Here is a 15,394-nt window from a genome sequence, read left to right on the forward strand (position 1 = left end):
AATAAAAAGAGATGAAAATATGAGAGTATTGATAAAAAAAGATGAAAATATGAGAGTGCTAGTTGAGGTTTTGGGGTGTGAGGTTAAATAGTAGCCATTGGAATATTTAAGGCTACCTGTCTACTTATCTATAGGTGGAATTGTCCTAATTAGGGCAACCTTAGCAAACCTACCAGTCTACTTCCTGTGCACCTTTAGAATTCCAGCTAGGATAGTAGGGAAATTAATGAAATTTATGAGGGGTTTTCTCCAGGAGCTTGGGAAGGAAAAAAGGCACCACCTAGTGAAGTGGGAACAAGTCAGCAAAACAAAGAAAAGGGAGCTCTAGGACTTGGGAATGTAGTTCAAATAAATACTTCTTCGTTAGTAAAGTGACTTTGGAGGCTTCTATTGGAAAGAGAGAGGCTGTGGCAGAAGGTTATAGAAAGCATTATAGGCTGATGAGCAATGGTTGGGATGCAAAGATAGCTCCTATATCGAAATTGTGCTCTCCTTGGAAATCAATACAAGAGGTATATCCAATCTTAATCTCATCATATTTGATGTGGTGTGTGGTTCTAGGGTACTCTTTTGGGAAGATCTATGGTTGGGTGATACTCCTTGAACTTTTCCAAAGCTTCTTGATGACTGATTTAATATGGATGCGAAATGAAGTGGCACACTCCTCTAAGAAGAAAGAAAGGAAGGTGATGGAGTTGAAGCACCCATCTCTTAATAAAATGAAGCTGAAATATGGTGGGAGCATTGATAGAGCAAATAAAAATTGGAGTGGTGCTTTGGGTTAAGAAAGAGAGTAGTTCAAAGAAATTTGTTCTGATGGGAGATGGAGAATAGGTTTGTAGAAGTTGCAAGATGAAGGAAAGTGATGAAGATTGAAACAAAAGATCTCATATTTGAAGATTAGGGAGGCAGAGCTTTTAGATTAGGGAGGCAAAGAAAGCGACAATACTGTTGGAAGGCCTTGAAGTGATCAAATGGATGTAGAAGTTTGTTTCAGAAGCAAGTTCTAAAGGTAAACAAATGAACTTTATGAAGTTCAACCTTGATGGAAGAAAGAGTTATGAGTTGGAATGCAAAAAGAATGCAAAAGGATGCTACATAACTCTGCAGGAATTCTTTGGAGGAAGAAAGAAGCAGTTGGTTTGCTTCCCAGAAAGTAGAAGGGGTGATGGATGGAAGGTAGTAGCAGAGGTACTGAGTGACTTTACTCAGCAGCTGAAAACAATACAAGTAGAGGCTGTAGCAAGGAAAAGAAAGGGGGTAAACAAAAGAGAGGAAGAGCCCATTGATAGGAAATGGATGATTGCAGAAAAAGGAAAAAGAAGTTGTAAACTGGTAGCAACAGCAGAAAAAGAGGATTGGAGGAAGAAATTTGTGGTGGAAACTTCAAGTCCACCAAAGGATCGGAGAGGTATTGCTCAGGCGATATTCAGAGAATTAAACCTGCAAAAGCCGATGGTGATTACTCCTTATGAATCTTGTAAAGCTTTGATAGATCTGGGTGAAGACAAAGTAGAGATTTCAGCTTTAAACATTCACTTAGAGGTTGGTGGTGCCACAGTCTCGAAATGGTGTCCTCTCCCTAATACCAAATGTTTTGAGATTCAAGACAATGTAATAGTTAGATTGCTTGGGTTACTTTTCAATCTCTGGAAGGAGGAAGTATTACAGTCAATAGCTGTAATCTGTGATGCAAAATTAGAAGGTGTTTTTGATTGTGATCTCCATTCAGTTGCATTGATGTTAGGTGGTGTTAAACCCAGTGACATTCCAAGGAAGATAGAGGATGTTTCAGAGGGTTTAGTATACCCCGTTTGCTTGCTACCTCCATTGAAGCCCAGCTATGGAAGGAGGGAAGAAGGGGCAGAACAGGCCTGGTTGCTTGGTTTGCAAGGCAGAATAGTCACTACAAAAGAGGCTAAGTCATCTGAGGTAACCATGAAAAAAGAGAAAAAAGAGAAAAAAGAGAAAAAAGAGAATAATTTAACCACTTGGGGAAAGTTTGCATGACAGGGTGGGCTGAGGGATGGCAGGTCCTATGTTCAGTCGGTGACAGGAGGATTAATTGGAGGCAGACTTGTGCCAGGAGTTCAAAATTCAAATGAAATTGAACAAAGGTCGGCAAGGGTTCAAGTGTCAAGCCGGTCTTGTGAGTCGGTTCATTCTGGTCCATTGAACTGAGGCTAGTCACATGTTGTTTTAAGTGAACACGTGACTGGTAATGAGGTTGGGGGGCTGTCCCTGGCCCATAAAAAATTAATGGGTCTATTCCTGTGAATGGGCCGATTGTGTAAATAGTGTAGACCCAAGCTTTAAAGAGCCACGTGCCATTTTAAGTAGGCACGTGACCAAAGGAAATGGGGAGATGATGGACCAAAAAGATGGTCTATCATCGTCCTCCTCGAGCAAATCTCTTCTACCAGCTGCAGGAAAGAAAGTTTGGTAGGTTTCTGTCTACCATAGGAGCTTCTTTGAGGGAGCTTAGTCCTCCTACAAAAAGAAAGAAAAGAGAGGAATGGCTTGATGCTCAAAAAGGTAATCCACTTTACTACATTTCAATTATTTATAGCCCTTTACATCACATGGGGGACTAATTCAGTTGCAACTAACTAGCTGACGTGGCCTTCTCACATAGGTATTCGGATAAGGCTGTATGGGTATCATGCTCTTGGGCTGCGCGGTGGTAGTGGACCGAGCTGTGTTCCTATCAACTCCCCCCTCCTTGAGATCAATCTTGTCTTCAAGATTGACATGGGGAAATTCTTGCTTCAATCGGGAGTATTCTTCCCAAGTGGCTTCCTCTTTAGGTAGGCTGCTCCATACGACCAAGGCCTCTTCGGTGTAGTATCTCCCTTTGCGAACCCAACGGAAGTCTATCAACTTGCGAGGCTCCATGACCATGACTCCCTCATCAGTGAAGGCTAGAAGGGTTGCCTGAGACTTGTCCCCTGGACCCACTTGTTTCTTGAGTAGTGATGCATGAAAGGGGTGGAGTTTGGATGATGGCGGGAGCTCCAGCTTGTAGGCGACTGACTCGATTTTGTCCAAGACTTTGAAGGGTCCATAAAATTTGGGAGCTAGTTTCTCCCATGCTCGCTTGGCTATTGAGGTCTGTTGATAGGGCTGGAGCTTCTAGTAGACCATGTCTCCAGGTTGAAATTCCAAAGGACGATGCTTGTGGTCATAAGCAACTTTCATTATCTGCTAAGCTCGCTGTAAATTGCCCTTGAGCTCTTGCAAGATTAAGTCCCGACTGGTGAGATATTTATCCACTGCAGCTATAGTAGTAGAGCCCGTTTGTTATGTACCTTAGGCGAACTCACCCCTAAAAGCTAGCTGTTAGAGGGAGAGAACCTAGACACATATACACCCTACAATGGCATCCCATACTACCGATGTGGGACTAATGAATCGTAACACTCCATGCTTCGCAGTCTCGGCGCTCACACAGGCTGGCTTTGCACTAGTCCCCCTAGTCCCGACCGAACACTGCAATACCGACGTCACCAACTGCGCCACACGATTGCAACTGGGAAGCATAGTGTAGGCTCTAATATCATCTGGTAGGTTTCTACCTACTACATGAGCTTCTTCGAGGGAGCTCAATCCTCCTACAGAAAGAAAGAGAAGAGAGGAATGGTTTGATGCTCAAAAAGGTAATCCACTTTATTGATTTCAATTATTTATAGCCCTTTACATCACATGGGGGACTAGTTCAATTGTAACTAACTAGCTGACGTGGCCCTCTCACATAGGTATTCGGATAAGGTTGTATGGGTATCATGCTTCTGGGCTGCGCAGTAGTAGTGGGCCGAGCTATGTTCCTATCAAAGTTAGTCGATGTGGAGTGGTGCAATTTGAGGTTCAAGAAGCACCCTTGATAGTGGAGACAAGGTGTTCCCTCATTCTAGCGATAGTAAATTAGAATAGTACGGACACATTTGATGTCTGTGCGACAGAGGAAGAAGGTAGCTCAGAACCAGAGTCTAAAGGCTCTTCAAGTATTGGAAGCGTGGAACTGTAAAATGCCAAATTTATCAATGCTGATGAGAGCCTTCACACCGAGCTGTTTTTTTTGGAAAACGATGATTTGGATTTAACAGACTCAACCCAGAAGAAGCACTCTCAATTTCTCCCATTACCTAAGGAATTGGGGTTTATCGCAACTATTATGGAGGAGATGTAGGGGGCACTGGTTCTTAAATTTGCTCCCAGTTTGCTAGAGCAGCACAACATTGATAGTGGAATAGAGGAACATGACTTACCTTGGTCACCGATCACAGGGTCATCAACCATGGGACAACATCTAAAGGCAAATTCTGATGCAAGGACTAAAACAACATTGGTTGAACGCAATGGGAACCCACAATCATCTCTTTTGGAAGGATTAGCCACGACCTTGCCCCTTTGTGTTGCTCTTCAAGAGTCATTGACCTCTTCCCACAACCATTCAGGTAATATTGTCAATTCGTTTTCTGTTACTAATGTGGGTTTCCTGCCTGGAGCTGGTACTTTTGCCACTCAACTTGATGCAACAGCCATGGATGGAAAGTATTTAATTGGGGACAAGGAGGGCAAAGAACAAGAGGAAGTGGTAAGGGGAAGAGAATCACATGAAGAGGAGTTAGAGAAGATCTGGGATCAGATCTGTATGTTTTTGGAGGAGTATAAGAGAAAAGATGAAGAGGTAGGGAAGTATGAGGTTCAAGAAGGTTCAGTAAAAACAGGGGTTCAAAGTAGGAAAAAAGTAGGGGATAAATCAATTATGGGAAAGATGTAGAGGGAGGAATTAGAGAGGATTTGGGGACATATTTGTGCTCTCCTTGAGAAGTATAGGCAAATAGAGGAATCTTTGGAGGAAAATCAAGGAATTTCGGAAAGGCAAAATAAAACAAAAGCAGCCTTAAGCAGATTTGGAACAATTAATAACCGAAGGAAGAAGAAAAGATCAGAGGTGGAAAGGTTGATATCAGATATAGAAGAAAATTTGGAATTTAGTGGAAGAGGGGAGAGAAGGAAAGCCTCTAAGTAGAGGCATGGTCTTAGAAGGGGATGCCAAATCTCTTATCTCCATGAAAATCATCAGTTAGAATGTGAGGGGGTTGGGGAGTGCTAGGAAAAGAAGGCTGATTAAGGACCTCCTTAGAAGGGAAAGGGCAGATATAGTGATGCTACAGGAGGCCAAATTAGCTGTTATTGATAGAAGATGGGCATGAAGCATTTGGAAATCTAGAGGAATAAGTTGGGTTTCCACACCTTCTTGGGGGGCTTTAGGGGGAATTGCTACCTTTTGGAGAAAGGATACGCCGGAGGTTTTGAAGGAGCTAGTAGGTATTTTTTCAGTGTCATTAAAATTCAAGATGGTAGAGGATGGATTTACTTGGGCTCTAACTAATATGTATGGACCAAGCAATTACAGAGAAAGGAATGAATTTTGGGAAGAACTTTATGGGATTCAAGGGCTTTGAGATGGTTCATGGTGCTTGGGGGGAGATTTCAATGTAATTTGATTTACGAATGAATCAAATAACCCCCAATAGGTCATTACAACCAGCATATGGAAATTCAACGATTTTATTAATAACTGTGAGTTAAAGGAATTCCCATTGTGGCAAACTCTCTATACTTGGTCCAACTTTTAGGAGACACTATCCTACTCCAAATTAGATAGGTTCATTTTCAATGAAAGCTGGGAAAATAAGTGGGCAGACTTGATAACAAGGGCTCTACCTAGAGTCACACCTGACCATTGCCCCATTGGCCTAGGACAGGAGCCTTTTAGGTAAGGACCTCGACCCTTTAGGTTTGAGAACATGTGGTTGACTCATTTGGACTTCGTGAAGAAGGTTGAGAAATGGTGGAGAGAAGACCTAAGGGGGGTGAAGTGGAAAGGGGTAAGAAATTAAATCCTCTCTGTTGACCCAAATAGAGGAACATAATTTGAAGGGCCATAAGCCCTTAGGATAGAGATCGGCAATGGAATCGAAAAAGAGAGTTAGATGAAGTCATTTTGAGAGAAGAAATTTCTTAGAGGTAGAAAGTCTAGATGTAAGTGGATGAATGAAGGAGATGGGAACACTAAAGTTTTTCATGACCTAGCCAATGGCAGGAGAAGGAAAAACCTAGTGTCCAAATTGGAAGTGGATGGAATAGTCTATGATACCTAAGAGAGGATAGCCAATTTTTTTGTTGACCATTTCAAATCCATTTTGAGGAGATCCCTAAGCCCTAGTGTGGAGTTGGAAGGTGTGACCTCACAAAGTCTTCTAGAAGAGAGTAGAAGCTGGCTGGAAAGGAATTTTGAGGAGGTAGAAATTAGAAAAGCCGTTTTTTCCATGGATAGATCTAAAGCACTGGGGCTAGATGGGTTTACAATGGCTTTCTTTCAATATTGTTAGGATGTAGTCAAAGAAGATTTAATGGAGGTCTTCAAGAAATTTGATAATAATCCAGTGATGAATCGGGGAATTAATGCTACTTTTTATCCTTAATTCCCAAGAAGAAAGAGGCCAAGCATCCAAAGGACTTTAGACCTATCAGTTTGGTGACTAGTGTTTATAAGATTGTGGCAAAGGTGTTATCTTTGAGGAAAAAAAATGTGCTTCCTTGTCTTATTAGCCAAGTGCAAGGATCTTTTGTTTTGGGGAGACCAATTGTACATCAGATTCTAATAGCAAATGAATATGTGGAGGGGATGAGGAGATCGGGGCGTCAAGGTTTTGTTTGTAAACTAGACCTTGAAAAGGTCTATGACTTGGTGGATTGGGGATTCTTATCACTAGTGCTAAGGAAGTGTGGATTTGGGGATAAATGGTGCAAATGGATAAACGGTTGCCTTTCTAATTGCCATTATTCCATCCTAGTCAACGGGGTAGTTACTGATTTTTTCCCAGCTAGTAGGGGTCTGAGACAAGGTAATCCCATGTCACATTTCCTTGTCACTTTAGTAATTGATGCTTTTAGTAGACTCCTCTCAGAAGAGGATAGAGCCGGATCTCCAAGAGGGTGGAGAATAGGTAGAGATAGAGTTTCAGTAACACATCTCCAATTTGCAGACGACATAATAAACTTTTGTGAAGGTTGTGATTTGATGGAGGTAAGGAATCTAAAGGATTTAATAATTCACTTTGAGAGCCTCAAATTTGAAGGTAAATTTTGAGAAGAGCTGTGTTGTGGGAGTTCATTTAAATATAGAGGAGATGGTGTCTATAGCAGCCTTGTTAGAATGCACTTGCCTCTATCCTATCTAGGACTTCCATTTGGTGCAAATCCAAAGGAAAGTAGGTTCTGGAACCCGGTGGTGGAAAAATTTGAAAAAAGATTTGTAGCTTGGAAGAGAAACTATATTTCCGTGGGTGGTAGAGTTACTTTGATTAAAGCAACTTTAGCCATCTTGCCTTTATACTTCTTGTCAGTCGTTAGAAATCCTAAAAGGGAGGCAGAGGTTGGAAAAACTGATGAGGGACTTTTTATGGGAACTTGGAGAAGAGAAAAAAGATCACTTGATCAGGTGGGAGGTGGTGAGTTAGAGCAAAAAAGAAGGCGGCCTAGGCTTAGGGAATGTGGTGAGTGAGAATGAGACTCTTTTAGGTAAGTGGCTTTGGAGGTGGCCCTTGGAGAGGGAGAGGTTGTGGCATGAAGTAGTGAAAAGTATCCATGGCTATTTTGAATAAGGTTGGGATGCAGGGGGTATCTCGAAAGGCTTTGCTCACAACACCTTGGAAGGCTATCTCTGGCATTCTCCCTAAATTCCTCAGTTTTGTAAGGTACAATGCATGTTTTGGAAACTCCATTATTTTCTGAGAAGATACTTGGGTGAGCACTCAACCCCTAAAAGCCTATTATAGTAAAGATCAATACTGTGGAAAACTTGCAAAAAAAGAAACCTTTTATGTGTCTGTCCCCAAATTGGTGCTTTATGTGTAAAGTGAGGGGTGAGGACTTTAACCATTTGCTGATATCATGCTCCTTTGCTGCCAATATTTGGAATTGGGTTGTTTCCTTATTTGGGTGCAGGTGGAACTTGCCCTCTGAAGTAAAGCTGCTATTCACTCTGGCTGCTCTTGGGAGATTGACAAAAAGATGGAAGTTAATGTGGAAATGTATTAGAGCTGCTACCTTGTGGATTTTATGGGAGGAGAGAAATGCTAGAATATTTCAAGAAAAGGAAAGAAGTCTTGCTGAAATCAAGGAATGCATATTGACAAGGACAATCTCATGGTTGAAATCTTCACAATTGTTGACAGGTTTCTCCTAAACTGGGAAGTAGTGGCTTCTAGAGTCTCCACCAAGAACAAATCACAAGTTGAATGGAAACCCTTGGAGTGGTAAAATTGAATTTTGATGGCAGCTCCCAAGGTAACCTAGGGCCATCCAGGATTGGTGGGATTCTGAGAGACAAAGGCAGCAATATGTTGTCTCTTTTTTCAAGCCACTGGGTGAAGGTGATTCTGTAAGGGCAGAGTTACTAGCAGCGGTACAAGGTATACAGATGGCTAGTCAAATTGGAGTGAACAATTTGTTAGTAGAAGGGGATTCCAAGGTAGTAGTGGGCTGGCTGAATAGCCCAGATACAGCTTGTTGGGGCTACAGGGATCTGTTAAAAAAGTTAAATGGATGACAAGAAATATGACTGTCCGGTTTCAGTGGGTCAGACGATTAGCAAATGCAATGGCTGATTTTCTGGCCAAGCAAGGGGTGTCAAGGGGAGATCTGTTTTGGGCTACTTTGTAATTTGTGTTTCAGGCTTGTGCATGTTTAGTGTATATGATTCAGTCCTCGGGGGGAGGTAACATCTTGTGCCTCTTCCTAGGTTGATTGTATTTCCGTTATTTGAATTAATAAAATTCTCTCATTTAGCAAAAAAAAAAAAGCCATTTGTGCTGATGATGTGATTAAAGGTTGGGGAGATTTTGAGAAATAGCTGGTGAAAAATTCTGACCATTTATGTGGCCAATTTATTCAGTGATTTAGACTAGCAAAGGCTTTGGGATATAAAAAGGCTGACTATGGAGGCTGACTTGCAGGTTTTATTAGGTAGGTTGGAGAACTGGATATAAATGCTTGGATTTACTGACATGGAGAGAGACTTACAGGTTGTTCAGATGGGTGACCAGGCAGCCAATTCAGGAGCTGGTTCATTAGCAAGAGAAATTGTATCAGGGATCTGGTATGGGGGCCTGCCCATTGTAAGGAGATGAATATACTTCGTAACAGTGGGGCTTCTATAAGCCTGTTGTTAGCTAACTGAAAGTTTTCTAGTATAACGTTGAGTTTCACAAGAGAGACCATCTGCTGATCCTCTGAAAATTTCTCTCTTTCTGTTCCATTTCCTTTTCCCTTTTCCACCAGGGACTGAGTGAGTTTGACAAGTATCACCAAATCTTTGAGAATATTTTTGAATCAACTTACATCAAAACTGATGCTTTCTTATACTAGTGGAAAACTATTTACTTTATTTGGCAGCATATGATAGCTGGAGGGAGAAGATTTGGCACTGAATAGAAAGGAATGTTGGAGCAGGATTCATGTATGAGAAAAAACATTCATTTTGTACATTAGCATTTAGCAGTTCATTCATGTCAAATAATCAAGGAGCGAAGGAAAGTGTTATATGGAAGTGCTCCTCAAGAATCCATGTCCATTTAGTAAAGTCCATGCAACACTGGTTTAAAGATATTTCATTCTTATATGTGCTTTATCTTGAGTCAATCCTGGATGGCCTGCTTGCTAACTTACCCCAAGTTCAGGGTTTTGATAGCTTGTTGTACATAACAATTCTAGTCTCTTGTCTTATTCAGAGTTTTGTTGATAATGCAATTGTGTATCTTAAGTATTAAAAGGGGTAGAAGGAAGGAATGGAAAGAGGAAGACAAAGAGAAAACTCCAATTAGGTTATTTTCCTCTTTTTCCTTTGTTATGAACTTGTGGCGAAGATAAAAATATTCCCTTCATAATTCTCAAACAGTCATTATTCACTCCAAAGGGTCTAGACTGTTTGATTATGTCCTTCTAGCCACACAAAAGTCCTTACTTAATGAATTCTGGGTTCATTTTCCTCATCTTGCTGTATTTTGATTGTTCACTTAGTTTGATCATCTTTTAGTTCTTCTTGACATTCTAAGCATTTTTTTTTTTAAATTCTCAATAGGTTTTCAGTTTTCTATATATGCCAGAATGGTGCTCAAATATTCTGTAATCATTTGTTTTTTTTTTTTATCGGCTGATTACACCTTTTGTATGTATAGATTTATGCTAAATTTCTGTCACCGAATTTGTTTGATGTTTGGTGACAGTTCTATTGACACTTAAGAGTGCACTTTTGAGAAAAATCTTTTCTTTTTTTTTTTTTTTCAGGTGGAGGAGATCGATGACATTGATGGCAACTGTAGTGATCCTTTTTATGCAGATGCTATAGCTAACGAGTGTGAACTTGATCTTTCCGAAGAACAAAAGAAAAACTTCAAGAAGGTTTGTCAATTAGACATCCATAGATCATATATATGTTTATTTCATGATATTCTTATTTTCTATATATTATTGTTTCGCTAAAAAATTTATGAATGAGAAGTTAGGAGATTGTTCTTGACTGAAACACTTTTAATTTTCTGGAAATTTGATTTTGCCTTGTGACACATTTTGACATTTCACTGAAACTTTGGTATGTTTTGTTAGAAATTAATAAAATAGCTAATGCTATATATTGAATATTGTATATAAAAGTATCTATCACAGAAATCTTTTTTAAAGGATTCCAAATGTATAAAAGATGATAAAATAAAACTTTAATTTATAATAGTGGATATGGAAAAAGTATATTGCCAAATACCAACTTTATATATTAGCATTTAGTAGGAGTGCATTTAGCAGAAATAGCTTTAAAGGATTCCACATTCATTTTCTTGTCAGTGCTGGGTGATTGGGTCATTTTGAACCCTGTTCTGTAGACCCTTCTTAAGTCAGGAGTTCCAAGAGTGACTCCAGAAACTATATGATGTTCTCTATCAAGTCCAACAGAACATGGGATTTTTCTGATGCAGTCTGTAGGAAGCTTACAATCACATTCCGATAAAATGTGGAGACTGCTGATTCTGGTTACATTTCGATAAAATGTGTCTTCCACATGTCGAGTTTTTCTTGTATTTGGTATTTCTTGATAAGATGCTTGCGGTTGGTCTACCCTATACGTACTGCGCTGTGTAGATCCAAAATGTATATTCAACCTGTGTTTCTGCTAAATATTTAGTGAGTAATTTATTTCTTTTTTGTCATATCATACCATTTTTTTTATATCTTTTGAAGGGCTACACAATGGGGGGGTAGCCCATCCCCCAACCCATAACCCCCCAACCCAGTTGCAGGCGGGATTCGATCCCAAATCTCCGCTACAACCAGCAGGAGACCTTATCAACCATCTGGTTGGCACTCTGCTTGTCATATCATACTTTGGCAATTATCTTATTTTATTCAAGACTTACTGGTTTTGGATTTTTGATAAGTGAAATGGATGGTTGTTGCTTTTGTTTTCGTTTGGAGTAGGGTTGGTTTTGTTTTGTCTTTGGTTCCTTTTACCATTACCGTGCTATTGGGAAGGAGCCTAATGGATGTTTCTTTGACAGTATCTTAAATCCTTTGGTCTGCCTATGTTTTGATGTTTTCTGTTTTTTGATGGATTGGTTTCTAGGGATTTTTCTTGTTCTTCTTTCTTTTCTTTTTCTTTTTTTTTCTTGTTTAGTGTGTATTCTGCTGTAATGCGTTTTGAATCTAGGCCTTCTTTATACATTTGTTCTTACACTTTTTGACAGATATAAAATGAAAAAAAAGATTCTAACCCCATGATAACTTGAAGATCTCATTCGCCTTCTCTATAATGTCTTTGTTGCTGTGGTCTTTCGTTAATGGCTGTTGTTACCCTTTTTCTCTAGACTTCCTTTGAATGGAGTAGTGAGATGTGAAAAACAAGAAGTGAGAATGAAAGTCTTGGTTAACAGGTGCTGATTAAAAAAAAAGTCTGGTTTAACAGGTGGGAGGGGGGGGGAGGGAGGGGCTCTTCTAGTAGTGGAATGTGGCATTGGATTGTGTGCCACAACAAACATTTACCACATCCATTTCCGTGGAACAAAATAGATGCATGTAAATACTAGTTAAACTATCTGGATATAAACACAAACAAGTAAAACTTAAGATATACTGGTCTTAGATGACATAATTGCCAAAGCGACGTCCAGGCAGGTGCTTAGGTGACAAGGTGCCCATAGTTACCTTAACACCTAGTTTTTTGTTCAAGGCATTATAATTTTTTTTTATCATTTTTATTTTCTGAGGTTATAATAAATACAACAGATATTATTACACTACATTATTAATTTTGTGACTGTATATACTAGTTTCTTTTTATTATTTTCTTATTTGTTAGAGTTAAATCAACACACATGTTACTCTGTTTGCTTTCTTGTTTTTGTTCTCAAGAATATGTTGATTTTTTATGTTTTGATATGAAATTTATACTTGATTGATGAAGATTATTGATAATTACTAGTGAAAGATGATTGCTGGTTGCAATTGAACCTAGGGAATTACTGTAGGATTTAGTTTTCTTTTTGATAAAAAGTCCACCCTGTTGCCTAGTCTCAACTTGGTGCTTGGAACCATCTAGTCGTCGATTGAATTTTCTTGTTTACCACATCATGGGTATCATAGTGTATCGTACAATTGGTATGGCTGTCATCTGACTAGTTGGTCAAATAGTTGATGCTTTGGTGAGACTTGGTAGGAGTCCAATGTGTGTGTATTTTTAAATTCTATATGCTTTACTCTATCTTGGCAATAAATCCGATTGAAATATGAGGAAGTAGAGAAGAGAAGGGAAGAAGAGAGAAAAGAAGAATAAAGAAAGGAAGAAGAAAAGGTTTGGAGCAATGGTACAGTGCTGGCGGCGCCAGATTCTATTATATTATATAGGCGGCAGAAATAAGAAGGGAAAAGACTCTTGTGCCCCTACTGTAAGTGAGTACAATAACAGAAATAAAAAAATGCTTTATCTAGCCAAACAGACCCTAACACAAATAACTAAATTATTTCAACACTCCCCCTCAAGTTGGAGCATAGATGTCAATCATGACCAACTTGTCTTACAAATCATTGTGCCGCACATGATGGAGACCTTTGTGAAGATATTTGCAAGTTGTTCTTCTGAGCTGACATATGGAGTACACACTTCTCCATTTACAAGTTTCTCTCTAATAAAATGCTTGTCCACTTCAAAGTGTTTCGTCCTATCATGCAGGACTAGATTAGTAGCAATATTGATGGCAACATTATTGTCACAGTAGAGTGACATAGGATTGCTCACTGCAAAACCTAGCTCACCTAACAAATTTCTTATCCACATGATTTCAGCAACCCCATGAGACATCGCTCTATATTCTGCTTAAGCACTAGATCTATCCACCACACTTTGTTTTTTACTTCTCCATGTGACTAGGTTTCCTCCTACAAAGGCACAATACCCACTGGTAGACTTTTGGTCATCAACTGCTCTTGCCCAATCAGCATCAATATATACTTCCACCTTTAAGTGTCCATGTTTCTAGAACAACAAACCAGCTCTGGGAAACTTCTTGAGGTATCTAAGGATCCTCTCTACAGCTTCAAAGTGAGTTGTCCTAGGGTTGTGCATGAACTGACTAAGGACACCCAATGCATAAGCAACATCAGGCCTGGCATAGACAATACAAGAGTCTCCTTACGAGTCTCTGGAACTTCTTTACATATTTCAAAAACTCTCACCGGTTGTCTCCTAGCTGATGATTAGATTCAATTGGTGAGTCAATTGGTTTTACCCCAACTTGCCTGTATCTTCTAGTAGATCTAGTACATATTTCCGTTGGAAAATAAAGATGCCCTTGTGAGGGCGGGCAACTTCAATTCCAAGGAAATAACATAAGGGGCCTAGATCTTTCACCTCAAATTGAGTGTCTAAGAATTTTTTTAGTCTTCGTATTTCAGCCTCCCAATCTCCTGTGATCACTATGTCATCCACATACACAATTAGAGCTGCAATTTTCGCTTAACCTTTTTTCACAAATAGAGTGTGATCTGACTGGCATTGTTTGAACCCCATTTGTTGAACTGCTAAGCGGAACTTACTAAACCAAGACCGAGGTGATTGTTTTAACCCATATAAAGATTTTTTTAACCTATACACCTTTGGTTCAGTGCCTTTGGCACAAAAACCTGGAGGTTGGGTCATGTACACTTCCTCTTCTAAGTCACCATTCAAGAAAGCAATTTTGATGTCCAATTGGTGAAGTTCCCAGTCAAGATTTGCTGCCAATGAAAAAAGAATCCTGATAGAATTCATCTTGGCTACTGGAGCAAAAATCTCTGCATAGTCCACTCCATATACCTGTGTAAAACCTCTTGCTACTAGTCTAGCCTTGTATCTTTCAACAGTTTTATCAGCCTTGTGTTTCACTGTGAACACCCACTTGCAACCCACTGGTTCCTTCCCTTCAGGAAGATCCACCAACTCCCAAGTGCCATTTTTGTGTAATGCATCAATTTTTCCTACATTGCATCTGTCCATTCAGGTTTAGATAAAGCTTCAGCCACATTCTTAGGAATGGGGACACTGTCCACAAAAGAGAGGAATGTACGGAATGAAGGTGAAATGTAATCATAGGACAAAAAATTAGAGATAGGATGATTAGTGGTACAAGATCTAATACCCTTTCTCTTAGCAATAGGAACATCAAGATCATTGATGGCAGGGGAATCAACATTGAGAGGAACAGGCATATCAATAGGAGCAAGTGTACCTGGCTGATGAGACGGATCTGCCTCTAGCGAATCTGATGATGTTGGTTGCATACTGTCGGGTTCCACGACTCTTGAACTCTGTTGGCTTTTATGGCGACGATGAAAGACACAAAATGGAGGAGGAGGATCAGGTAAAGGAGGTAGTTGAGTTTGAGCCATCTGTTTCTTCTCAACCCTACTCTCCCCCTGTGGAGAAACCGAGAAGAAAGGTTGATTCTCATAGAAGGATACACCAATGGAGACATAATACTTGCGAGAGGTAGCATCATAGCTATGATACCCCTTTTGAGATAAAGGGTAAACAAGGAAAACACAAGGAATAGCCCAAGGATCAAGCCTACCTCAAGTAGGGGACAAGTTATGGGCAAAGCAATGACACCCAAAAACACGCATCGGAATGGTGGACAATGGAGCTGTAGGAAACAGAAGCTGATGTGGGGCCTTATACTCTAGTAACTGAGATGGCATACGTGTTAGACAATTTTGTATGCTCTTAGCTTCAATCCAATTTGATGTACTTTTGACATTTAGTGTAAATAAATAAAGCGCATGTTTGATTCATGTTGTTTGGTAT

At 39.8% G+C, this 15,394-nt stretch overlaps 1 protein-coding gene across 10 annotated transcripts in view; it reads left to right on the forward strand.

Moving 5' to 3' along the window:
* ATRX (P-loop containing nucleoside triphosphate hydrolases superfamily protein) overlaps positions 1-15,394 on the forward strand; it is a 106,071-nt gene that overhangs the window by 22,635 nt on the left and 68,042 nt on the right. For all 10 annotated transcript variants that reach the window (XR_016103371.1, XM_088958307.1, XM_088958315.1 and 7 more), the window contains one exon: positions 10,357-10,470. Coding sequence is in view for 9 of the 10 variants with exons in the window: in XM_088958307.1 (XP_088814433.1) it covers positions 10,357-10,470 (114 nt within the window). In the remaining variant the exon portion in view is untranslated. The remainder of the gene's footprint in view (positions 1-10,356; positions 10,471-15,394) is intronic.

This window comes from Nelumbo lutea, chromosome 1 (genome assembly GCF_056320005.1).
Source record: "Nelumbo lutea isolate HS-2025 chromosome 1, American lotus-T2T, whole genome shotgun sequence".
NCBI lineage: Eukaryota > Viridiplantae > Streptophyta > Magnoliopsida > Proteales > Nelumbonaceae > Nelumbo > Nelumbo lutea.